We start from the raw sequence: 27267 nt of genomic DNA, 5'->3' as shown, positions 1-27267 counted from the left end.
AACATGAGTCATCTTGATGGGTTCCATTTACAGATACAATATCCTGATGATAATAGGATGTGCCCACATTCAATCCTATCATATACTGAAGCAATTCCCCTGTTGTCTTTGAACTAGACTTCATTGTTTATTTATTTATTTCTTTTACTAAATGGGAATGGGAATTGTTGGGACTTTCGTGAATGAATGAATGAATTGCATAAATCTCATCTTGGCATGGTTAACTTCACTCTCTGCTTTACTCATGTTTAAGCAGGGAGATGATGTGGGTAGCACAGGTATCATGCTTAATCCCCATGCCAACACTACATCTTGCTGTGAGCCAATGGCAGTTGCCCAAAGAAGTACATAATGTACCCAACCCTCCTGTGTGGTCTCCCTGTTTAAACATTACCCAAGCAGTGTGGGATGCAACCTGCACAGAAGCGGCAATTCACACCATTAAACCAATATAAAAACTAGACCATGTACTGTACAATATTGTCATGGCTGCTGGCCTTCCATTCCCTTTTTAGGTGTATTAGGAAACAATTTATTGATAGTTGGGAGTCTCCCAGTTTGGTTTCTAAGATGTTACTTTAAGGAAGTTGACAGAAGGAAAGTTCCCCATCCACCCTTCCCACTGCAGCCATTTGCCTCCCTTCGCTCAAAAAGCCTTATTGAATATCAGGGGTGGGGGCTTCCTCAGCGATGTGGGAAGTGGGGAACTTATGCAGGAAGGGGAAAGTCACTCAAAATCATCCTTGGATTTTAAGTTAGGAAGTTCACAGAGGGAAATGTCCCCATCTTCTCTTCCACCCAGAATCCCTTTCTGCCCCATCTCACATTGTTGAGGAAGGGTCCCCTGTCCCTTCGATGCAGCCAGAGTTGATATTCAGGGATCTGCCTAGTTAGTTTGCCTCCACTTATCCTCTGCTGATGTAGTTGTAAATAAAGCAAAGACCCTGTGTTACATTTACCTAAGGAAATTAAACCTGGTAGCTCCTCCCTTGCAACTTTTCACAGGTTAGGAAGGGAGCGCATAAAAGTATTATTGGTTGTTGTCAACTGTTTAGCCCACACCAGTTTGGGCAGCAGGGATATCATAAATGACTACCCAAAACCTTGTAACTGTAGTCATAGACAGGGTGTCCTGGTAAAAGGAGTGACCCATTGCTTCCTTTTCAGGGTAAACCAAGAGAAGATTAAACAGAGACAATCCATCCTCCCACCACCTCAAGGGCCAGCTCCAATTCCTTTCCAGTATGAAGCAAGAGGCTCACCAAAGAACAACCAGAATCGAGTGGCTCCTCCTTCACAGCATCATGAGCCAGGTATAGAAGGCAGCTGGTGACTAGTTCAGATTGATGACTAATGCAAGCATCTGCTTTGGGTTGTGACTCACCCAGAAAGTCTTATGTTGTCCTAACATGATTAGGCATGTGCTGTTTCCCAGTAGAACAGGAAAATCTCTATTCATCTTCATTGATTTCTCCATTTTAACCACTCAGGTAAAATAGCCCAATGGCAAGTATTTATTTCGCTGTAGTAATTAAAGCAAAGGATCCTTAAAATGAAAAGCATTTTTAGTAGCTTGAATAATGCTTATTCATTGTGTTAGGTGCTGTATGCATCCAGAGTATATTATAAATGAGACTGAATCCATCCCACCAAGGATGCATGCATTTCCAACGAAAGTTAATTGTACTGATTTTTCAATGCCAGCCTTTTTCTGTTGGCCCCCAGATGTTTTGTACTACAACTTCCATCCCCAGCCAGTGCTGGGGCTGATGGGAGTTGTAGTCCAGAACACCTGAAGGCTACCACGGTGGGGAAGGCAACACTATATGATAGCATTGTCAGGTCTCAACCTGGAGAACCATCATTTCTGCCTATCACCCCACAGCAATGATAAAGGATGCAACCATGACTTCTCTTATCTTAGTCCCACTGCCCAGCCTCCTCTCCCCGCCTGCCCCACTCCTGTACTGCAACATGAGTGTCCTGCTTGCTCCAGTGGATAGGAAGGGAGAGCAGATAACTCTGGGCGGCTTACAGCACATAAAAAATGGGAAAACATTAGACATTAAAAATTTCCCAATACAGGGTTGCCTTCAGGTGTCTTCTGAAAGTCAGATAGTTTTTTATTTCCTTGACATCTGATGGGAGGGCATTCCACAGGGCGGGTGCCACTACCGAAAAGGCCCTCTGCCTGGTTCCCTGCAACCTCACTTCTCACAGTGAGGGAACTGCCAGGAGGCCCTCGGAGCTGGACTGAACGATGGGGGTGGAGGTGCTCCTTCAGGTATGCTGCAAGAGGAAACAATATGTTTCTACCAGCCTGCTGTTTTCATACAGACTTAAGCACAATTTGATAGCATACAGCTTTTCTCAACATAAGATTGTTAGGAAAGTCTGGAGAATTTCTACTACAGAATAGCAGAAGGACCAGAGCAGAGGTGGCACCATTCTTTTGTGAACAAAGACACTATGTGTTTTAATAGCTGCATGACAGGCAGCAAAGCAAAACACACTTTAACCCAGGGGTCAACAAACTTTTTCAGCAGGGGGCCGGTCCACTGTCCCTCAGACCTTGTGGGGGGCTGGACTGTATTTTGGGAAGAAAAAATGAATGAATTTCTGTGGCCCACAAATAACCCAGAGATGCATTTTAAACAAAAGGACACATTCTACTCATGTAAAAACACGCTGATTCCCGGACCGTCCACGGGCTGGATTTAGAAGGCGATTGGGCCGGATCTGGCCCCCAGGCCTTAGTTTGCCTACCCATGCTTTAACCCATCATGAAGAGCTATAGCCAGAGGGAAAGCATTACCTGTTGACATGAAGCTAGTCAGGCTGAAGTTAAAAGAATTAAGCCATTCACTGAAGTGAAGGCATGTGTGCTGTGTTTATTGTGTACTGCATTAATTTACCTCTGAAAACTTGTTCAAACTGAAAGTCTCAAGCTGCCTTGAACATACTGTATATTGGACCAAAAACATCTTTCCCCTAGAAATAATTTAAATGTTTTAATCTGCTGGTCTCTGATCCAGAGAAATATTGTGCTATTTTAAAATCTAGTTTTGCATAATGGAAATAATGTAGAACTGTAATGGGAGATGGGTGTTTTGATGATGTTCATATAAGTAACAAATGTCTTTGCTGTGCCATCAATCAGATAGGTACAAAAACCTATCAGCCTGTGGAATCAGCTAGTTTCTCAGGTGATGTGTACCTGTGTGTTCCAGAATGACTTGAGCTATGAGTGTAGCTTATTGGCTGTCCACTCAAAAGCGAAAAAGGGAGCAGCAGAAGTTGCAGAGAGTTTATATATATATTTTTAAAAAAACACTCCTCATACTGGCACCCCCAAAATGAGAATTCATGCTCATTGTCTTTTTGAGAAAACTAAAAATACATTGTAAGATTGATGATGTTTCCTAGTTAGTCCCGCCCCCTGAATATCAGTTTTCACAGCACATTTTGTCAATGTTTTCATATCATACTTACTGATACTAAAGCGATTTTTGCTTTCTGCACTCTGAAAAGATGGAGTTGGACATGTACAGTGGAGTACAGTAATCCTCTGAATGAAAAGTGAGGGCTTGATGCGCCAGCTTCCTCGCTAAGGCATACTTAATACCTGCCTGAACGAGTCACTTAATTCCCTGACTTGGAGATGACATGACATGTAGGCAGATGGGTAGTGGCTCAATGTCAGTAACTCCCATTTTCTGTATTCTGACTCGTTTGCCCGAATCCTTGCTTCTTGCCACTGAAAAATGATCTAAACCCTTAAAGAATTTGTTTCCTTCTCAATCTTACGAATGCAAAGTGGGTGGGTGGAGGAGTGTCTACCAGAAACATTGCATACACTGCCTGTTAAATTTCTGCAGGTTACTTTTACATTTGTCTCTTTGTTTATAGCATGGGGTGCTTACGCACATTCCACCAACCACTTTGAAAAACAAATTGGATTCTGTAGAGGATTTTACAAGTTCCTACAGAGTTCCTCTTGAGTTCTATTTACGTCTGTATAAGACAGCAGTCAGCTAGAAATCCTAGCAGCCTGGGGCCGTTAGACAGTTCTGTATTTATTTTTGTCCTAATTTGTCTTAAACCTGCCCATCCCTCATCATTTTGATCCTTTCTGTGCTACTAGAAGGATGTGAGTGATGGGCGGTACGTGTAGCCTCCCATGTGCCCATGGCTATTCTTCCCTATTGCATTTAAAGCACTAGGAGACCACTTTAACAGCCATGGCTTCCTCCAAAGAATCTCAGCTACTGTAGTTTATTAAGGGTGCTGCAGGTTGTTAGGAAACCTTGATAGAGCTATAATTCCTGGAGTGTTTTGACAATCAATCCCTTTTCCCATGGAACTCTGGGAATTGTAGCTCAGGGCAGGGAATTTGGGTCTCCTAGCAACTCTCAGTACAGTTCCCAGGATTCTTTGGGGGCGGGGAGCTATGACTCTTTAAAGTGGTATAATATTTATTTAAATACATAGTGCAGAAGGGGCCTAAATGTTTTGGAGTTTAGTCTAGGAAGTCATGGGAGGTCAGCGGGACTTGGAAAGGGTTGGGACGTGTCACTTTTTAAAACCTGGCCCTGTTTTGTGCCCATAAGAGCAGCCTGACACACTCTTCTCTTTGGTGAACACTTGTAGCCGAATAAGATTGTCTTCCATAAACACGGTTTTAACAATGAGTCCATAGGTGACTGTGGAGGCCAATTCTGGATCCACATATCCTTCCACAGTGGGGACATTGGTTTCCAGGTGGGAGTTGATCACGGTGTGGATTTGCTAAGCGTGCCTTCCTCTTAGCACATTTCTCCTTGTGTCCTGAGTTCGAGTGTCTTCAAAGCCCATGACACCTTTGGTAAAGGCTGTTCTCCAAGTGGAGCGCTTGCAGGCAAGTGTTTCCCAGTTGTTGGTGTTTATACTACTTTTTTTTAGATTTGCCCTGAGAGAGTCTTTGAACCTCTTTTGTTGACCTCTTTTGTGAACCTCTTTTGTTGTTGGCAGCTGATGGGTTGTTTCTTTTTAAAATTTTGCTTAATATCTGTACATTAGACTCCCACTCAATTCACAAGAGCAGGTGCCATAACAAAAGTTGGCAGTCTTGGCCTCAAATATACTGGCGATGCAATTGAACCATTGCTTACAATCCCATGCTGCTCATGGCCTCTGCTTTTTATTTCTTTCCTGCCAGAGCTCCTTATTTATGGCAGAATGTGAATTTTGCACGCTGACACAAATTTGCTTCAGCATGAGAAGAACATTTCCTCCCTAGTTAATCCCTAACCTTGCCTCTGGAAAATAGCTGAGTTTCCACCCCATTTTTAAAGTTATTAATTTGAAGGACATATGGGGTGGGCAGGATGAACTCTGCGAGTGTAAGCACCAGGATTCTGGACTGGATCAGGTGCACTGTATGCACCATCTGTCCCTGGCACACTGACTCTTCTTGTTCAAGAATGCTGTTTTCAAAGCAACCGGATTCCACTTTGTGGCAAAGACGTCAGCAAGTATGTGAACAGGAGTGCTCTGATAGACATTGTTTAGTTGAGCTTTCAGAAAGACTCCTTCTGAGTGACTTCGCATTGATGGGATAAGAGGAGAGATCCTCTCATGGACTTGTAACTGGTTAAAGAATTGAGAGTAGGAACAAATACATAGTTCTCAGAAAGGAGGGATGTCTCTAAGAATCTGTACTAAGATCTGTGCGTCTTGTTCATAAATTATCTGCAGTTAGAGGTGTGAATTGAAGTGGTCAGGTTTGCGGTTGGCACCAAGTTATTTACTGTAGGATGGTTAAAAGAAAAAAGGAAGAGATAGCAAAAAAGCTCTGAAAGGGTCTTTCCAAACTATATGAATGGGCATTAAAATGGAAAATGTGTTTCAATGTGGTAAGGAGGCATAAAGTGATTCACATTGGGGCAAATATACACTCCTGGGGTCTGAGCACACTGGGACTGCCCAGAGAAGGGATACTGAGTTTTTGGTGGGTATTCCAATGAAAAAGTCAGCCCAGTGTGTGGCTGCTTTAAAAAGGTGTACTCCCTTTGGGGGATAAATAGGGGAGAAAAGAATTGCCAATATCATAATGCCTTTTTACAAAACCCTACTTAGAATGATGTGTGCATCATTCCCAAGAATTCTGGGGAGTAAGCAAGATATTGTAGATCAGGCCAGAAAAAATTCAGAAAAGGGATTACCAAAATGATTATGAGATTGCATCAATCCCCCTAAAGTATAAAGGTTTAATGGAGAATACGGCTATCAAAGGCTGCTAGCCATGGTGTCTCTGTACAGCTTCCAGTGTTGGAGATAGCATGCCTCTGGAAATCATGGGTTGGGAGAGTCCTGTTGCACTCAGTTTACGCTTATAAGTTTCCCATGGGCATTTGGTTGGCCACAGTGGCAACAGAATATTAGACTAGATGGGTCTTTGGTCTGATCCAAGAGGGCTCTTATTTTTATGTTCTCATGTGGCTGAAAAAAGATATACATGAGCTGCTTGCGGGAACTGTGCACAAGAACAATCTCACTGCAGCTTTTAACAGACAGGTTCTTGGCAGTGAGGCCTTTGCACCTCATTTTGCAAAACTGAGTCCTGTATCAATAGAATAGATGGAGCTTTGCCAGATCCCACTAAATGAATTGTTTGACTCTTAACGTATGGTTGCTCTTTTGTGTCCAAGTCAACAAAATAAATCAGCAAGGTTTACAATACTGGCATATCGTGCCTTATCCTCCTGAGATATTTAATTAGCAATTTTCTCTCCTCAATAATTCCCTCTGCTTCCCTTTATAAACAGTCATAACCTACCATATGTTACCAATAATATTAATGATTATCCATATCAAATGATGCTTTGCAGATTATCTTGGTAGAAGTCAATTTTAGAAACCAGGTGTTTTGAATTTCTCTCCACTTTTGACCTCTCCTTTTTGATAACTAATTTTTTTGTGTTTGACAGAATATGATCGACGAAGCTCCAGTTCTCAGGACTATGAAGAGTCCCGGGCAATTTTAGCACAGAAGATTGAAAAAGAAACGGTTAGCTGTGACTTTAAAAAAAAATCACAAAAAACTTATGTGGGAGGATGAGAAAAGGGGATGAACAGGGTGGAGATGCATTTTCTAAGGACGAAACCAAATACAATGTTAATTCTGTGAACACAAGTCATGTTTAGTTTTGTAATGTAAATACAGAGCAGAGCAGCCTAAGGACCATGAGGGTGGGAAGTAAAAGCTTGATGTTCTCTCTTGTTGTCAGGGTCCCAACAAAAAATTGCTTATTTGAACCTGATATTTTCATTTCAAGGGAATCTTCCAGTGGTGCCAATGGCAGGAAATGAGAGAATTAAACTCCCCCAACCACATTAGTCCTGAGGCTGCTCAGGCCAACCCCACAGGTGCTCTTTATACACGTGCACACACACACACATACACACACACACACACACACACACACACACACATGAGTGTGTTTTGGCCACCTCATGAGAAGAGAAGACTCCCTGGTGTTGGGAAAGGTGGAGGGCACAAGGAGAAGGGGACAACAGAGGACGAGATGGTTGGGCAGTGTTCTCGAAGCTACCAGCATGAGTTTGACCAAACTGCGGGAGGCAGTGGAAGACAGGAGTGCCTGGCGTGCTCTGGTCCATGGGGTCACGAAGAGTCGGACACGACTAAACGACTAAAACAACAACACACACACACACACACACTCCCCCTGTGCACATTATCTGCATTCACAGAAATAGCATCCCGTCTGGTTTGGTCTTCAGTGGCGAGGGACAGAAGGGACAAGGACAGAGGCATGCACAAGGCTCTGGCTCTCTTTCCATTTTTATTGTTTTTCATTTCTCTCTTTGCAGCAAATCCTAAACTGCACTCTAGATGATATTGAGCTGTTTGTTGCCAAGCTTCAGAAAGCTGCAGAAGCATTCAAACAGCTGAACCAAAGGAAGAAGGGAAAGAAGAACAAGAAGAAAGGTCCAGCAGGTATAAAGGGCCAGACTGCCAGCTTCAGGGCAGGGGTGGGGAACCTTGGTCTAGGAGACTTAGTTGGTCAGAATCAAGGATACACACACACATAAATATATATTTAAAAAGAATCAAGTATACACTTGCAGTGTTAATGCTAAATGCATTACTTTTGGTAAATGAGCCACCATAGCCACTTAGTGGGCTGTGAAAATGTGTGTCCCGGGCTTTTTTAGCCTAATCCACCCATGTTCTGTCTGAAATTAAGCGGTGCATTGGTTGCCAAATGTGAAATATATTGGCATTATTTTCAGTTCTCCTACCCCACTATCAAGAGTGCTGAGAGCTGCTGGTAGACTCCCATTCCCTTCACAGAACTACAATTCCCAGAATCTCCTGAGAAGAGGGGTTAACTGTTAACTTGCTCTGGGAACTGTGGTTCTGTCTCCCAGCAACTCCTAGCTAATGTTATCTTTTCTAAAAACCACGTGGTTTTAACTTCCTCTCCTTTGTTTCTTTGTATTCACTGTTGTTGTTGTTGTTTTGCTTTAAAGAGGGAGTTCTGACTCTGAGGGCAAAGCCCCCAAATGAGGCTGAATTCGTTGACTGCTTCCAGAAAACAAAGTTGGCACTAAATCTCCTGGTAAGAACCAAAAGGCACAATATAATTTGTCTCTACATTAGACAGGCAATGGTTATACTACATGCCATCATCTTATACCAAGGAAGGATTATGATTTTACATCCAAAGAACATGGTTTCTCCATATCAGGACAATATCAAGGCTGTTTACTTAGCTCTGCTTGAGATAAAGAAAGATGAGAAAGCAGAAGGAAGTACAATTTTCCTCCTGCACCAAAGCCACGCTTCCTCCCTGCCTTCTGACTAGTCCAGTCAATCAAAAATGTACTGTTTAGCCAAAGGCCATAACAAATCTGAACAACACGTGGCCCACTATTAACTTCTGCAAGTATCACACTATGGAGGAGAATGCTGTTGGGGCACGCATTGCTGGATTGTCTGTGCAAGCCCTTAACAAGCCATAATCTGTGTGTCATATAATAAATATCTTCTGCTAATCCCCATGTAGCTGAGTGGAAGAAGCACCAGTGAGATGAATAGGCTTGCCATACGTCAGGAAAATTCCTGGCATGCCCTGGTTTTCGGGTGTAAAAATGGCTTCCGGGGGCCAGGGGGGAGCAGCTCAACCATTTTGGAGTCTTCCTTTAAAAAGCTCAATTTTACTTTTTTGAAATGTGGCAACCCTAACCATGAACAGTTTCTGAACCGCCTATATATTTTCACATGCTTAGTTGCCCCTATATCAGTCACAGTAGAAATAGTTAACAGGCAAGATATCAGTAAAGCAGAATACTGTCATGTATTGAGGAGCCACTGTTTCCACTTCAACAAAGAAAGGCGTTGTTTGCCACTACAGCAAATTCCCAGCAATGTAAATAAAAGGGGCATTCATCTGAACTGCTGCTGGCTGCATTTGACATCCTCCTAAATCCCTTTCATTGTTTCTCTTTCCAACGCAACCCATTTTAAATACAAATATTTGAGGTTTTGGGTGCACCAGTGACCTGCAATTTGTGTGGTAACATTAAGACCACACTCCGTCACTGAAACAAGCTCTGTACAAGTTAAACTTTGAAATCCAAACTAATATTTAGATTGGAAGACTCTTGGTTCAAGGACCTGGATTTTTTGCTGTTGTTACTCTATACAGTACCATGTGTGTTGGTTGCTAGTGTAATATGAATAATATCAGGAATGCCTTAGGCCAGGGTTGCAGTGACAGGGGCAAACCTGTGACCTTCCAGGTGTTATTGGACTGCAACTTCCACCAGCCCCATTCAGCATGGCCAATGGTCAGGGGTAATGAGCGTTGTGGTCCAGCAGCATTTGGAAAGCTGAAGTTTCCCATTTCTGCTTTTAAACCTCAATGTAGCACTGTCTGTTCAAATATGCCGGATAACTTACTGGGCTTGGAATGCTCAGGAAGTGTCCCCTTTTTTCCAGTTACGATGATAGAACATAAGAACATGCCCTGCCAGATTGGATCAGGGACTATTATTCCAATGCTGTTTCCAACAGCAACCATACAGATGGCTCTGGAAGCTCACAGATTAGGGCCATGAGGTGATGGTCACCCCTCTTGATCATTTGCAGCATCTGTCACTCAAAGATATCTTTCCTCTAGAAATGAAGGTTCCATTTAACTATCATGGCCAGGCAAAGGCAAACTCCGCCCTCCAGATGTTTAGGGACTACAATTTCCATCATCCCTAGCTAACAGGACCAGTGGTCAGGGATGATGGGAGTTGTAGTCCCAAAACATCTGGAGGCCTGAGTTTGCCTATGCCTGATCATGTCTAAGAGCTGTTGATAAGTCTATCCTCCTCCTTCATGAATTTGTGTAGTCTTTTTTTTTTTTTTTTTTTAAAGCCATCTTAGCCAGTGACCAACACAGCCTGGAGAAGTTGGGAGGTTGTTAGGCAAGAGTTAATAAATGACTACTCTTTAGTTTTCTGTGGATTCATTGTCTGGGTAGGAATGGATTGATGCACCTGTTTTAGTTTTATTAGTGTGTGTGTGTGTGTGTGTGTGTGTGTGTGTGTGTGTGTGAGAATTATTTTTATGTTATTTCTGTGAATTTACCCTGAGTGTTTTTCTGCCATAAAATATAGCTTAACACCTAAATAAATAGCAGAGGACTAACACATAAACTCTCCAATTATGACAAAGCTTGACTCCCATGCCAGCTAAACCTTACTTCAAGGTTTGGAATTACAGCTAAATATTTCTGCTTTTTTGATTTCATTTCTGACTATGAAAATTTAAGAAAACAGTGATATCTCTGTACCTTAGGGCCTTTCAGACAACTTGTTTATTAAGCATACATCCTGATTTGTTTACCGGCAGATTAGACAACATTGGCTATTTAATGAGCATCCATTTTCATTTGTGGAGAGGTTTGATGACATTGCACCAAATGATGTGTTCCCTCACACTCTCCAGTGCATTTTCCTATCATTTTCCTTATTGCAAAAAGTCTGATATTTTGGAGGAGTGAGCTTGTCGCACAAGACTTCCCAATCAACTATAATTGCACAAACTGAATTTTCCAATGTGTGGTTGAATCCTACTTGAAAATAGCAATAGTGTGGAAGCACCCTTAGAATCAGCAAATCAAATTTAGTTTAAACCTGATTTCATTTTCCCCCTTTTTTAGGCCAAACTGAGAAAACATATCCAGAATCCAAGTGCTTCAGAATTAGTGCATTTCCTGTTTGGACCATTGGAATTGGTATAATTGTCTTTACTATATAATTTCAACATTCTTCCTTATTCATTGCTACCATAATAATCGCCTGGCATAGAGAGTAATAACCCATTTAAGGGTACATCTTATTACTGAGGTTCCATTCAGAAATCACCTATAAATTAACAAATGTTAAACATGTTTTTAGGTATGTGTAACATTTTTATAACTATAAACTTTCATTGGACAACGACCTCTGATTTGTTCCAAAGGATTACACTAGAGGATTGAAGTGAGTCAAAAGATGGCCAGAAACTCATGACAAAAGAATGAGGCTCTTAGTTCAGTTTCTCCCATTGCTGGGATGGGAAAAATCTTCACTTGATGAAATCCTTTGCTGAGCAGCAACTCTTATAGTAATCTTTACAGGCTCTGAATGTCACAACCCTATGCCAGCTTGCTCAGGGTAGCTAAATTGGTGGGTGTTGGAGGTCTGTTTTCTGTTACAAATGCTACTAAAAGGGGTAATCATGTTGTGAGAACTCAACAAGCAGAATTGGCATTAAAGAATGTAGACAGTACATTACCTCCTATTCATCACCCAACGGCTGCATAAAACCTATTGGAATGGCTCTGTGGTGTGTCTGGCATAACCCATGTTGTGCTTAATAAGTGCTTATGTGCAACACCTTGTTTATATAATGAAGACTAAAGTGAAAACCTGCTCCATGTTAATTTTGTCAACTGTGCTTGCAGCTAAAATGTGGGAGTACAGTGAATATTCAATTCAGGAGCTATCCTGAGAATACACAATAGTATTATTTTGGAAATAGCCCACTGAACTGCTTGAATTTGACTATCCATTTTGCTTTTTAGGCTTTCCATTAGCCACCCAGTATAATATTTTCAGTAGAGAGTTGGGGTCTGGTTTTCTTTCAAACATCTTGAAACACCTTTGAAAATCCTCTTATGTGATTTCTCGTATGTTATCCAGATAGTCAATAGCTGTGGAGGTCCTGAAGTTGCAAGGTCTGTTGTCAGCCCACTTCTTTCTAGAGACGCCACAGATTTCCTGAAAGGGCATCTGACACCAAAGGAGATGACGCTGTGGGAGTCCTTGGGGGAGACTTGGACAAGGTCAAGGTTAGTTTCAAGGAGAGAACCAGAAGAGAATATAAAGTTGGCTGAAGCTGGTAAAGGGGAGAGCCCCTTGAGAGATCACATTAACGGAAACATTAACTGGGTCAATAATGTGCATTTCTTTAGAAAATGGGGCAGAATATCTCAACTTGCAGTATCGGCTTAAAACTTTATGAAGGGGTTCTGAAACTAGATTTTTCTCTGACACAAACAACACACATACACACCTCTTTAGAAACCTATCAATGTTTCTAAAAGTATTGGAAGCAAAACAAAAACAAAACAAAACTTTAGATTAGAGTCCAACAGGAGGTGTTAAGAGACTGAAAACTGGTTTTGTGAGTAGCAATGCTTGATTTGCTTCTCTTGTGTGTACACTACACAATCCTCTTTCCACCCCAAGAGTTTTTAACCATTGAAAAACCTGCAAAACCTGTTTACCAAAACCCAAAGTGGGATGGGTGTCTACACCATGGGCAGCAATTTGCCTTTCAATCTATATTCAACTCTACAGGGGGGAAAACACTCTGTCTCCAGCGTTATTTGGTCACTTAAGTCAATTAGTGACCTAAAAGCATCAGTCTGCTGACTTCTAAAATACGTGTTGGACTTTTATAATGACAACTGTAGCCTAGAATAGTAGAGTGGGCCATAAGGTTCTTGCAGCATATAATCTTCTTCTCAATGTGTTTCCAAGAGCTGAGTGGCCAAGAGAAGCCAACATCCCAAGCTATATTCCAAAGTTCCGCAACGGATGGGAGCCACCTCTAGAAATACTCCGTGGAGCCCCTTGGGAAATAGATATTGGCCACCTGCAAGATGAGGTGAGACTCAGGCTTAACTCCACCCCCTCCTAATTTCTCTTCTTTCATCTTACTCATTTAGTGGGCTGAATACTCTGCAAGCATGCAAGTAGGCAGATGTATGGCTAATAAAGGGGAAATTATTCCAATGAAATGCCTACTTCTTTTTGGTATTCCTATTGTTCCTCGCATGAATAGATGATCAAAGACACACTGAGAGCTGTTTAAACTAGAGTAACCCAACACAATCTAGCTGGCAACACACATATGCAGAAGCAGCCTTCCATATGCATATCTCTACCTGCAAATGGGAAATGCACAAATGGATGTTCTGTGTGATGCTGAAAGAAATCCTCCAGACCAGTGAGATTATTAGCCTTAATGGAAGGGAAGGAGTAGAGTTGGATTAATTGTACCTCCAGTGCTCTACCTGTAACCTCATGAAAGGCCCTGTCACTAATCATCTGGCTAGCACTGCATGTCTGCAGCCCTGATTGCTGGATGGCATTTTGCAGCAGCCCACTATCAGAAGCAAGCATGCATATGGCTCAACTGAGGCCATCGTTTCAGTTTTGTTTCCTCCTTTTCAATGATAGAATGTATTGTAGCAATATCGGTCAAATAGCACCTGTATAAAAATCAAATATTTGAGCAGAGAATCAGACCTATGGAGGCTACAAATTAATATGCCAGGAACTGAAGAACCCCCAGATTATCACCTCTTGCAATTAATTTGAATCAGAAGTCCAGTCATTGGAAGAACAGGAGGCATTCATTGCTGATACCAAACCCTGCCCCAGAAGTGAAACACTTGTTACCCTTTGTACTCTTGCATTGACTCCCAAGTAAAGTCTCCTTCAAACACATGTGGCTGCTGCCAACCACCACACCCACCTTGCTGTCATTTGATCTTCTGTCTTCTAATGCAAGAAATAGAGTGAGCACTGCCTGGCAGGTAAATTATTAGTGTTGTCTTACTTGCACTTTGAGAGGCTGCTTTCTAGTCAGCAGAAAGCTACCCAGACCTGGCTCCTTCTTCAAGAAAGAGGCATGAGTTATACAGCTACATTTCACTTTCATGACTTTGAATGCTGAGACTGTTGACATGCTGTATCTCAGTTTGGCAATAATATTTCTTCCATTTTATCTAAGCTGTCATCACCTAATGGATATTCCAGCCGGAACATAAAGCCTGTCCAGACATCTGATCAAAGTCCAGCAGTGGATGCTTTTGCTCAACATGTTACTCAACATGTGAACAGGTAATTTCTAGCATATAGAATAGAATAGACCAGGTGTTTCCAATGTATGTCCACCAACCACCAGTGGTCAATGAACTTCATTTAGGTGGGCTGTCCTCTTTACTGACAGCTGCATCTAGAGAATGAGTAAATGCTAACACAATGATGCCAGCTCACACTTTTCTTCAGCTATATGTTACTGTGGAAATGCAAGTCAGTGACACCCATGTATCTCCCTGTAGTGTAGGCCTAACTACCTGGTTGTGGAGGGCAGAAATTATCCTTAAGGTTTCCATTCTACTAGTCCCAACTATTCCTTCCAATGACTCACTATGTTACTGGCATGCTTCACACAACGTAAATATAGCTCACATTCTCCTGCTTATTCCTAGCTTCTTTTCTGAGAACTGCTGGAAAAGATTACTACCTCCCTTCCTGTCTAGTGTGTTAGGGCTCCTTGTGTCTTGATTCCAAGTTCTGGTGCACAAAGATGACTTCATCCTTTAACCAGTTATGAGGTTTTGTGAGGGTTTATTGGTGGGAATGCCAAACGTTGTCCCAAAACAGCAAGACTGAACGAAGAACACAAGAAGAATTCTCATAGCAAGCTCAGATATTAATGCAAAGTGTATACAGTCGTACCTTGGAAGTCAAACGGAATCCATTCTGGAAGTCCGTTCGACTTCCAAAATGTTTGAAAACCAAAGTGTGGCTTCTGATTAGCTTCAGGAAGCTCCTGCAGCCAATCAGAAGCTGTGGAAGTCCCGTCGGACATTCAGCTTCCAAAAATAGTTCACAAACCAGAACAGTCACTTCCAGGTTTGTGGCGTTCAGGAGCCAAAACGTTCGAGAACTAAGCTGTTCGAAAACCAAGGTATGACTGTTTATCACATTACCAATGAACCACATTACAATCTGATAAAAGCTTTGAGGAGGGTTTTTAAAAGTGAATGTATTAGAGGGATCTTTAGTGGCTATGCAGGAAAATTCTTACATTCAAACCAGTAATACTAATAAAAAGTAGTAGAATAATGAGGTATGTTTCCCATGAAAGATGTTGATATAAGCCTAAGAAAGCTTTTGATTAATAGAAGGGAATACAGTGGTACCTCGGGATGCGAATGGGATCCGTTCCGGAGCCCCTTTCACATCCTGAACGCAACGTAAGCCACGACGGTGCGTCTGCGCATGCACGGGTCGCGTTTTGCCGCTTCCCCACATGTGCGTGATGTCATTTTGAGTGCACATGCGCAAGCGACGAAACCCCTGAAGTTATGCGCTCCATTACTTCCGGGTTGCCGCGGAGTGCAACTTGAATGCGCTCAACCCGAAGCACATTCAACCCAAGGTATGACTGTAATGGGTGCTTGAGAAAAGTAATATTATTAAGTGTTCTGAAACTATGCAAGTGGTAAGTGATAAAAAATACTTGTGTTTTATCTCAGCCTGTAAACCTGTCCTCAGTTAATACTGTATTGTGTTGTTGTTTTTTAAATATCAGCCAGGTAAGAACTTTCAAGTCTCAGTGACTCTGATCCAGCTCCAATATATGGCATACAAATGCTAGAGTCACCATATTAGTCTCTGCCAGGAAGCACACACACAAAAGTGGCATCTGAAAGACCTGCATTTAAAGCTTATGGCACAATGAATCTTTAAGGTGCTAAAAGAAGGTATATGCTAGAGGAACAGATGGTCCTGACTGAGAAAGTACATCCACATCCATCACAAAAGATGCAGTCCCTTCTGCCATTGTACACTTTCTCTTTTAGCTAGTGCAAAGTGGTCTTAAAAAAGCATGACACACTTTCCAGCGCCAACATCCTTCCAAATTCCTGGGTTAGCATGAAATAAATTAAGAGAGCTATTGTGATTTGAATTAGAATTTTATTCCAATGGGTTATATTTTTATTCAACTTTGTTTACTGTTTGTTTTAGTATTATGGTTTGCTATGGTTTCATAGAACCATGTGCTGTTGTTGTTGTTGTTGTTAGGGAAAGTGGTCTATATACTAGACTAAACTGGAAAAGTTCAATGATATATCTTTTGATTTTAATATGTTGTTTTAGATTAGATGGTTTTTATTTCAACAGGTAGAGGAGGCCAATCATAATCCCATTATGTCTTTATTGCAGGAATTTTGAGGCGCAGGGTATGGCCCCGTCAAAGAGATATGCCAAAATCCGCTATGATTTCACTGCTCGAAATGCCAATGAACTTTCAGTGCTGAAGGAGGAAATTCTGGAGGTAAAAGAATGGAACAAGTGCAGAAACACACCATAGATTTAAAGCACACCCGACACAAGTTTAAAGCACATGAGTTCCCCAAAGAATCCTGGGAACCATAGTATTCCCCTCACAGTGCTACAATTTCCAGCACCCTTAAACTACAGTCCCCATGATTCTTTGAGGGAAGTCATGTGCATTAAATATACTTTAAATCTATGATGTGGATCTGCCCCAAGACATTATTATTGGAAAGGGTCAGTTGATCACCCTTGCTATGCACCAATCCTTCTGCCCTCCATGACAATAATGCTATATAGAATATATTGTTACAAGAAAGAAGATTCCAACTAAACATCAGCAGGAACTTTCTGGCAGTAAGAGCTGTTTGACACTGCAGCCGACGCCAACAAGAGGAGGTGGAGTCTCCTTCCTTGGAGGTTTTTAAGCAGAGGTTGGGTGGCCATTTGTCATATATGATCTAGTTGAGATTCCTGCATTGCAAGGGGTTGGACTAGATGACCCTTCAGGGTCCCTTCCAAGTCTACAGAAGGAGAGAGCATACACTGTGTGTGCAGAATTCACAACAATACACTATGTTAAACTAAAGTGTTGGAGAGACTGCTCATACGGCCCACATTCTCTATTTTTAAAGAACTAATAGGGATGAATCGGCAGCGAGCTGAAGGCAATGTGGTTTGGGAGATGGAGACCAAAAAGCAGAGGGAAGAAGTGGGTGTAAATTTACCTGTTCCTTATTAGCAAGACCTTCCTATAGGCTACACAGGCATTTTGGAGCAAAAGTCTTTACAGGTTCTTTAGGATAGGAACAGGAAGAGTAAGTTTGATGCTTTTCAGTATATTGGTGAAAGGAAAGAAATAAAAATGGCAAAGGAGTTACATAAAAGTCATCATAGAAACACAGAACTGTAGAGTTGGAAGGGACCACAAGGGTCATCTAGTCGTCCAACCCCGCGCAGTGCAGGAATCTTTTGCCCAATGTGGTGCTTGAACCATGAATTGCTTTTTCCCAGCTGATGAATATTTTTTTAACATTTGCAGGTGTTGGAAGATAATAAACAGTGGTGGAAGCTGCGGAATAGAAGTGGGCAGGCTGGTTATGTCCCATTTAACATCTTGGATCTGGTGAAACTGGAGGATTATGGGCTAATTGAACAGGTGAGATTTAGCCATTGATTCACTGCACTCAGACTCTAAAGCTGTTACTTTAAATAATCACCAACTCCCTCTGATAGTGTCTACAAAATACAGGTTTGTCCTAGCTATAAATTCTTCTTAAATATAAATTAATGTGAATAAATTTGTGCATGTGTTCGGTCTTGAATGCCACATGAACCTGCAATGTAGCCATACATTTGATTATTTTTATTATAGGGAGATCAGAGGGGCATATATAGTTCTCTTCCCCAATTTCATCCTCATGGCAATCCTGTGTACAACCTTCTTATGGTTCTTTAGAGTTGGGGCTGGCAGCCTTTCAAATAGACCACTGTCCTCTCACAGGACTGTCCTCTGTAAAGGACCTAATGCCTTCGCATAAATAGCCAAAGGCCCATCTCCACTGTCAGCTGTACGAAGTGCCCAACAGCAGTCTAGTATGTTGGAGTTACCAGGATGCTCATCAGCTGGCAATTAGGAATATCTGGGGTCAACACAGAATGAAAGTGGAGACTCCATAGATCATGCAGCAGCAGCAGCAGCAGCAGCAGCAGCAGCAGGAAGAAGAAGGAGAAGGAGAAGAAGAAGAAGAAGAAGAAGAAGAAGTAGTGCTGTGATAGTTCAGCTCTTATAGATCTTCATCCCAGCAATTGGGAAGGGAAGACAGTAGGAATGTGTTTAAAAGGAAAGCATTGCACTTAATGAGACACCTTTTTTAATTTTTTTATTTTGTAGAAATACAAGGGAGACTTGAGTCCAAGGGGAACTGGACCATCCAGCCCCTCACATAAGTTACCTGCCAGCTATGCTGGGGAAATGCTCGCCCGGAATTCTCCTGATGCCAAAGAACGTAAGTATACAATTGTCGGAATGCCTAGCACTCTGAACAAGCTGCATTTTGTATTTTCTGACATGGTATGCAACTGATATTATAAAGGCCCAAAACCCTGATCTTTAGTCTGAACACTTCAGCTAAAAACCACTTCATGTGCGAAAATTTGTACTTTGGTTTCAACTTCCAAAATACAAGGGGTGGGGGTGGGGAGTACCACGTATAGCAGTGTTCCCCAACCTTGGGCCTCCAGCTGTTTTTGGACTACAATTCCCATCATCCTTGCCACTGGTCTTGCTAGCGAGGGATGATGGGAGTTGTAGTCCAAAAACAGCTGGAGGCCCAAGGTTGGGGAACACTGACGTATAGCATCACACATATGTATAAAGGGCAACTTGAAAACTTACATTATATAAATGCAGCCTTGATCCTTGCCCAGTTGCTGGAATGAAACACATGTGATTTGTACATCATGATCTTTTTAACTAATCTGAGAACACATATTGTGCACATTGTTGTCGTTTAGTCGTGTCCGACTCTTCGTGACCCCATGGACCAGAGCACGCCAGGCACTCCTGTCTTCCACTGCCTCCTGCAGTTTGGTCAGGCTCATGTTTGTAGCTTCGAGAACACTATCCAACCATCTCATCCTCTGTCGTCCCCTTCTCCTAGTGCCCTCCATCTTTCCCAACATCAGGGTCTTTTCCAGGGAGTCTTCTCTTCTCATGAGGTGGCCAAAGTATTGGAGCCTCAGCTTCACGATCTGTCCTTCCAGTGAGCACTCAGGTCTGATTTCCTTAAGAATGGATGCGTTTGATCTTCTTGCAGTCCATGGGACTCTCAAGAGTCTCCTCCAGCACCATAATTCAAAAGCATCAATTCTTCGGCGATCAGCCTTCTTTATGGTCCAGATTGTGCACATATAAGTGTCAAAACCTTAGATCAAAATGTTACATAAGAAATGGCCCCTGGATATTCGATGTTCTTTTCCTCTCAGTTAAAATGTTCAGTGTGTGCCATCACTTTAAACATAAATTCTGGTGGGAGTCGTTAAAATCAGTCATCATAACTGTAGACTAACTGCAAATGACATGCAAATACTCACAGAATAACCTTAGCCCTATTCATTTTTTAAAGAGAAGAACTTTCAGGGGAAGGAATTTGGAGTGAGAGAGGTGTGAGAGCGGAGTGCATATTGCTCTCCCTATTCATACCATGACTCCTAGCTACTTTTCTCCACGTGGGGCTTAACATGTGCGTTTAGCCATACAAACACCTGGAGGTGAACTTGGAGCAGAAAAAATGTGGGTGGGGAAAAGATTAGGCATTTGTTTTTCATGTGTACTTAACTCCACAGGATAGATGCAGAAGTAATACTGCTTGCTTATCCTAACCTGAATACTCACGTCTATTTACCTAAACTGGTTAAATTGATATAAAAGGGTAACTCTTCAATTTGAACAAATTGGTTTTCATTTGTGCTTTGTGGGACTGCAAATTTCAGACCAACCAACTAAAGCTTTAGCTGAAGTAATGGCTGGGGGATGATTTTAATTAGTGAGGTAAAAAAAATTAAGCAATGCAGATGAGAGAGAACTTGTAATTTTTGGAAGCAATATTGGTTCTGGTGTGTTTGTTAAAATAGATGGTAAGGAAACTATCAAAGTTGGCCTTTCTTTCTAATAACAAATGGTTGCTTTTGTTTGTTAAATTCCAAGTTCTTGTTAATTCTTCAGTATGTAGAAGCCTATGAAGATTTGGTAATTTGCAAATACATTTAAATTTTAACCAATTAATTGACAGAGATAGATGATTAAATAATTGTTCATTGAAGAATTGTTCATTAATCAGTTTGACAACCCTTGTACTCTCCCTCCCCTTCTCTCCAAATTTATGTGCTGTTTTTAGAACTGATTCATCATATGGATGAGGTCAATGATGAACTGCTGAAAAAGATCACCAATATCAAAGTACAACCACCCCAGAGAAACTTTAAAGTAGAGAAGACTCAACAGGTTCATGTGCCTCTGACCTTTGAATCCAATGCTGAGGAGGTCAAAGCATGGCTGGAAGCAAATTCTTTCAGCAAAGGGTGTGTTCCTTTTTCTACTCTTCTTTCCTTCTCCTCTTGTATCATGTGAGGTGAACTTGGGACAGTGGAATAAAAAGTTTTCTTAATAACTAAGTTACTTGCACAGCAGGGGTGCGGGGAGAGAAGAAATTCAGAAGGGAGTCCTGCACTCCAAACCACATGTTTTCTCAGGTCTCTGTTGTTTTGAGAGCTTCTTTCTTCTATCTTCTTTCTTCTGGAATAATCCAGCTGGTTGGAGGAGGGACATTTCAGAGGAACACAATGTAAAACTTGTTTGCAGATCACTGGGGTGTGTGTGCTCAGTTTTACTCTAGTAGCAAGGGAATGGGTTGTGTTACCTCCACAGTTAATCTTGCAATAGTCAGACGTTAATATGCCATGAAAGTGATGAATGGGCCCTTGGACAGTCTGTTCATTATATGGGGGTGTCAATACAGTGTCAGGTTGAACCATACAGATGGGAGCATTATATTTACCTAGAATAGCATACAGAGGTGGCAGCACCCACACTGCTAAAGGGGCTGAAGAAAGGGGTCTAAAAGTATTTACCATCATGTGCTCTGAAGGTTCCATAGCCGGGGAGCTAAGCCTCTTCTCAAATTTCTTACACCTCGAGCACTGAGAAGCTGGCTAAGGGACCTTCTCAAATGAACTTTGAGCTTAATGAAACTTAAGAATGGAGGCCAAAGTTATGAAACATAACCAAATTACCTGTGCATTCAGAAACCCACTTGGCAGCTATTGGACTTTGAGGGACAAGATGTCATTGATGGCCTCCTGTCTTTTTATTTAATCTCTCAAACCTAGTAAGAATTTGAATAAAGCTACTTGCTTATGTTTTCCTAGAACTGTGGACCATCTTGGCATACTAACAGGGGCACAACTTTTCTCTCTGAACAAAGAAGAGCTGAAAAAAGTATGTGGAGAAGAGGGTGCCAGAGTGTATAGTAAAATCACAGTGCAAAAGTCTCTCCTAGAGGTAAGATAGCACATTATTTTGTAAATATTGTAAAAAGTGGGTAATAAGAACATTGTTATTGAAGGTAGTTCCTCCTACAGAAGGAGAAGTTGTAGTGCTTGGACTAACAGACTCTGTTTCTCTGGTACAAGAATTCAAACCAATTTGCTATTGTAAATAAGCTTAGGGCAGAAGCAGGCATTCATTATTTTTCCACAATCAAAGCAAAATGTGAATTTTCAGAGCAAGATACATTTTTTCAAGGAGCTGATGAAGTTTGTTCCCCAACATTTTTAAACTTCATTGACAATACTAGGTTACTTGACATGGCCTGCGCTTTACTGTGATGTTTCATTGGACTGTGCAGGGTTGCCAAGTTTCAAGCAACCCAAAAACATTTCGTGAAAAGAAGTGACTGAAATGCAATGGTAGTTTCAAAAAACAGTAACTCAAAAACTAGTTGCCAGCATTTGAAACTTTAGACACCACTTAAATATACATGTTTGACTTTGACAGATAAGTGAATATCATGGGTAAACATGCTCTCATGACCATGGTACATTTTAGGGCCTAAAAACTGCCCATTGTGTCAGGGATGGAGAACCTGTAGTCCTTTGGATATTATTGGACTCCACCTCCCATCACTCCCAGCCACCATGGCCAGTGATCTGGAATAATGTGAGTTGGAGTCCCATAACATCTGGAGGCCCACACTTGCCTTAGTCTTCTTTAGCTGTTGTGATCTTCATTAGTTATATAAGCTATCCTGATTCGTGATATATTGCAGTCTCTATGTATTGATGCATATCCCATCTCTGAAAGGAATTGTGTGTTGAGCTAACATGATATAGTATAAAAGTTATTGATGCTACCATCAATCAGTGATGAATATGCTTGTGTGCAGTATTCCTGAGATTTTATTCAAAATGTATCAGTGAATTTATCTGTGCAGTTATTCCTTTGACAATCAGCAACCAAAGCTGGAGGAATGGCAACCATAATATGGACCCTAAAATAGTGATGAAATAAGTGGGGAAGTAGTGGAGAATTGGCTGGTTGTGCAGGAGTTTTACAGTTAAGCAAAGTGTAGAAATGTTGCAGTGACATCTATCAAGTGTTTTTATTGAGAAACAGATACGAAAACCACAACTTCAGTGTTTAAGGCACAATAGTTTCTGTAGGTCACAGCTGTGAGCTTTCACCTCTGTTCCTTCCTTTCGTTGTTCACCAAAGTCACTCAAATTAGAAATTTGTATAGTAACTCAAAGGTCACTGAAAAGTTTGCATTATTTATCTTTTGCTTTTATTCCAGAAAAGCAGAGGGGAGTCGGAGCTTCAAGAAATCATGAAACGACGCCAAGAAAGGATTGATTCTGCTATTTAAGTTTTATCTTCTTATCCCCCCACCCCTTGCCCCAACACACACACTTGCAAAAAACAAAAACAAAAAACAAAAAGGGAAAGAGAGCAAAACAAAGAAAAATGGAAAAAAGACTGCTGGAATCAGCACCTAAGCAATGTAAATTGCCATCTAGATTGACTGTTCCTTCAAGCACTGTTAGTGAGGCCATGCTCCCTCACTAACGTGGCATGCATTGGGAGAGAGGTTCTAGTATTGTATGAAGTATTATTTTTATATCTCTATATTTTATACATAAATGTTATGTGCGTGAAGTTCAGAGCATGGTAAGGATAGGAACTGACATTCTGAGCAAAGGCTGGATTGAAGCAAAATGGCCTCAAAATTATCTATGGCAGTCAGCTTCCTGTGTGGCCCTTCACTATTTTCAAAAAGCCTCATAGAATGGGCTGGGGGCAGAAATGATACAAGCCTATAAGGATGTTCTGAGGCCCTGTATTTTGAAAACTACAAGCCGGCTGACCATTCAGTTGTGTTTTTGTACACAACACAACAAAGCCTGGATTAGCCTAAAGTGGGAAGGGGAGGGGAGAGATTACTTCTGGGGCCACTGTTGTGACGTGTTATATTAAAAAAAACCAACACAAGACAAGATGATGATCAACTAGCAGGCAAGTGATTTAAAGTTGGTTTTGGATTTTTCTAGAATGAAGTTGGCAACCAACTCGTCTTTTCTCCCTCCCTAGCTCTAAACTGCATTCACTGCTTTTATATGCCATCAACAGGGTACAAGGAAGCCATCATGTACCAAACATAGCCACGGTTTATCTGAGGGCAGTTTTAATGTCATAACCATTAACTGCTGTATCTCCAGGGAAAGTTGTAATATGAGCTAAATGCATATTCTGAAGTCCTTTGATAAACTTTTGGCCTAGCAGTTGCATTGGTGTCCCTGCCTCCCCACCCACCACCCCTCTAGTCATCATACCTTCAAGTCTCCATCATCATATTTGGGACTAACTCTGAATGCCTCCATTCTTGCAAAGTCAAGACCCCACACAGTGCTATTGTGACCCTTAAGGGATGGAGTATCCATGATGTTTAGGTAATTAAATATTCAAACTATAATGAAAAAAGGAATGTCAGCAGTGTGGATCACATTGGAATTGGTCATTAGCACTGTATACATATATATATTCATCATATGCCTTTTCTCACTGATTGATATTAGAAGAAACCTAGAATCTTTACATTTTGTGCTTCCCATTATTTCACCCATTACTAAGCAGTGCCTAGAATAGGCTTTACAGTGAAGAATGACCTTTTGCAACTTGTAGATGAATGGTAATAGCTAGTTACTAAATACAAGAGTTGGGACAACTTTCTCTCTCTCCCTGTACTATACAAGACTATTGTTTTCAAGAAAGAAGTGGAGCTGAAAAGAATGGCAAATGGATGCATAGTCAAATTTCCTTTGTGACAACCTATTAATTGTGTAATAGTTAATAGGTAAAAAGTCTTTGCACTCATCCTTATGAGCTACAGCATTACCCAGTTGATCATAACCAATCAAAAGACGATTGAAAATATGAGATTTAATTTCAACCCGATGTGCATTCACCATCCTCAAAGCATCCAGCTATCCAATTTACAGATTATATGGCCTATTAGACAAATTGGGTTGTATTCAATGTAGCACTTAGCAGCGCTTTCCGTGAGCAGAACAACTTCCACTTTCACAGTGGTACTTTCCCTCCTCTCCCTTCCCATGCACCCCCTAAATCTGCTCTGGGTTTACCCCAACCTTCCAGAGCAGATTGGGGGATTGCACAAAGGGTTAGGGCTGCAGGAGAGATAGGAAGTCAAGCCATGCAACTAATAATCATTCCACTTGTGTATTTAGCTGAATACCACCCATTCATGTTTGGGAATATTGTAATGAATTGAAACTTCCATTAAATAAAATGTTTTCAGTCCGTATGATGAAGAAGAAAAAGGTGAGAAAGTTCATACAGTACATGCTGTACCTGCCTGGAACCCCTAAGACAATATAAAGGCATCCCAAATTATATTTTTATAATTCTTAGTCAGCTTCATGCTGCAGTTTGATAGTAATAGAGTTTGCAGTCAGTTCATCATGCTAAGATGCAGATGCCACACTGCTCCCTTTTATAGCCAATTACCACCTTTGGACAATTAGATATAAGCCAAACCCCACAGCAGCAGTGGCTCTCAGATGCTTTGTCTTGTTCTGTACATATTATAGGGGATGACTGACTATACCTTTCTCCCACACTTGCTGGGAAACTACTTACCCCAGCATTGTAAAGCATGCAGTTGACATGCGACCACAATCTGTAACAATAGCTGGTGATGGTGGTGGTCAATAAAACTTTATTTAAGCTTTAACGTCTAGTAGTACATCTGGAAATAGAAGCCTGACAAACTTGTATGAACAAAAATGACTACTACATACTCTTTTAATTAGAGTTTTGAAGTCTGAAAATGCAAATGTATTTAACCTATAGCTGATTTCTACAATGACTTGCAACATGTAGCCTGTACATGGTATGAACAGCCCCATTATACTGTCATTAAAGAAGCTCAATTCCTTTGCATGCCTGGAGAATTTTGCAGGACCAAGCCTTTATGAAATACACACATAACTGCTTTATGTTCCTTCATCTATTACTATTATTTGTACATTAGCCACAGTGGATTTAGATTATCTGTACATAAAATGTAGTCAAGGTTCCTAAGAACAAAAACTCATGAAGGTATAACTAGATGAAAATTATGTTCACATTATATATTTTAATGGTAGCTGCGCATAGATAATTTAACATGTTAAAAATCAGAGCTAGTATAAAGTTTATATTATGTATGGGAGCTGGCAAGTATATCCTTAGCAGAATATGCACTTATTTTTGTTTAACAGACTTACAGAGCTGATCAAGCAAGCAAAATGCTTGTTATAGAGAGTGGCAGTAATGAAAGTCTAGCAAAGTAAAACAAAACCACGTCTGAGCTCCCTGAAGGGTGAGATACAAATATAAGAAATTAATAAATTGCTCTGTTCTAATATTTTGATGTGTGTTAACAATGGCTAACATGAATAGAAGTGGACATTCTAATTCTGTTAAATCTGTGGTGAACATATTATTGGGTCTACTGCTGGTAGACCCATTTGGTAACACTACTGTGGCCACACATACAGCCATAGAATAGTCCTATCTCAGACAAGTCAGTGGACCAACCATTGACTTGGTGACTGCATTTGATAAACCATGTTGACTTAACTGGGAGTATTTGCTGCATATCTAATGGAAAATACCTTTATCTTTGCGGGTTTAGACGTATTTGTTCAACCAAACATGACTTGATTAATGATGCTGAACTGTATGTATGTACTGTAAACGGGGTGGCAAGATGGCTGAAAAATTAAAAGACAATTTACCCATGGTTTGTGTTTATTTCTAAACATGTGTCAAATTTGTAGTTTAAAATTGCACCCTTTATTCCAGTTGCTAGATTAATGCTGCACAATATTTGAACCTACAAAAATGTTTAGTTGTTGTTGTTTAGTCGTTTAGTCGTGTCCGACTCTTCGTGACCCCATGGACCAGAGCACGCCAGGCACTCCTGTCTTCCACTGTCTCCTGCAGTTTGGTCAAACTCATGCTGGTAGCTTCGAGAACACTATCCAACCATCTCGTCCTCTGTCATCCCCTTCTCCTTGTGCCCTCCACCTTTCCCAACATCAGGGTCTTTTCCAGGGAGTCTTCTCTTCTCATGAGGTGGCCAAAGTATTGGAGCCTCAGCTTCAGGATCTGTCCTTCCAGTGAGCACTCAGGGCTGATTTCCTTAAGAATGGATAGGTTTGATCTTCTTGCAGTCCATGGGACTCTCAAGAGTCTCCTCCAGAACAATAATTCAAAAGCATCAATTTTTCGGCGATCAACCTTCTTTATGGTCCAGCTCTCACTTCCATACATCACTACTGGGAAAACCATAGCTTTAACTATATTTATAAGCTAATCCATGTGCTTATCCCACTTGGATGGAATTAGCCATTAGTCTTAGTGTCTAATTGTCTAGGACAGTGTTTCCCAACCTTTTTTGGGCAAAGGCACACTTGTGTCATGAAAAAAATCTCGAGGCACACCACCATGCCAGATGGGGAAAG

At 41.2% G+C, this 27267-nt stretch overlaps 1 protein-coding gene across 3 annotated transcripts in view; it reads left to right on the top strand.

Moving 5' to 3' along the window:
* EPS8L2 (EPS8 signaling adaptor L2) overlaps window positions 1–26543 on the top strand; it is an 88276-nt gene extending 61733 nt beyond the window's left edge. For all 3 annotated transcript variants that reach the window (XM_028735171.2, XM_028735163.2, XM_028735181.2), the window contains 14 exons: window positions 1168–1313; window positions 6969–7048; window positions 7873–7999; window positions 8536–8624; window positions 11220–11294; window positions 12244–12392; window positions 13087–13213; window positions 14345–14454; window positions 16570–16681; window positions 17723–17839; window positions 18575–18689; window positions 20580–20763; window positions 21610–21742; window positions 23034–26543. In XM_028735171.2, coding sequence (XP_028591004.1) covers window positions 1168–1313; window positions 6969–7048; window positions 7873–7999; window positions 8536–8624; window positions 11220–11294; window positions 12244–12392; window positions 13087–13213; window positions 14345–14454; window positions 16570–16681; window positions 17723–17839; window positions 18575–18689; window positions 20580–20763; window positions 21610–21742; window positions 23034–23105 — 1636 coding nt within the window. In that variant the 3' untranslated portion in view covers window positions 23106–26543. The remainder of the gene's footprint in view (window positions 1–1167; window positions 1314–6968; window positions 7049–7872; window positions 8000–8535; window positions 8625–11219; window positions 11295–12243; window positions 12393–13086; window positions 13214–14344; window positions 14455–16569; window positions 16682–17722; window positions 17840–18574; window positions 18690–20579; window positions 20764–21609; window positions 21743–23033) is intronic.
* Window positions 26544–27267: the final 724 nt, after the last annotated feature.

Source organism: Podarcis muralis, chromosome 1, assembly GCF_964188315.1.
Source record: "Podarcis muralis chromosome 1, rPodMur119.hap1.1, whole genome shotgun sequence".
In the NCBI taxonomy this organism is placed as follows: Eukaryota; Metazoa; Chordata; class Lepidosauria; order Squamata; family Lacertidae; genus Podarcis; species Podarcis muralis.
Note: the sequence above shows the minus strand (reverse complement) of the source record. Positions and strands in the feature narration are given on the sequence as shown.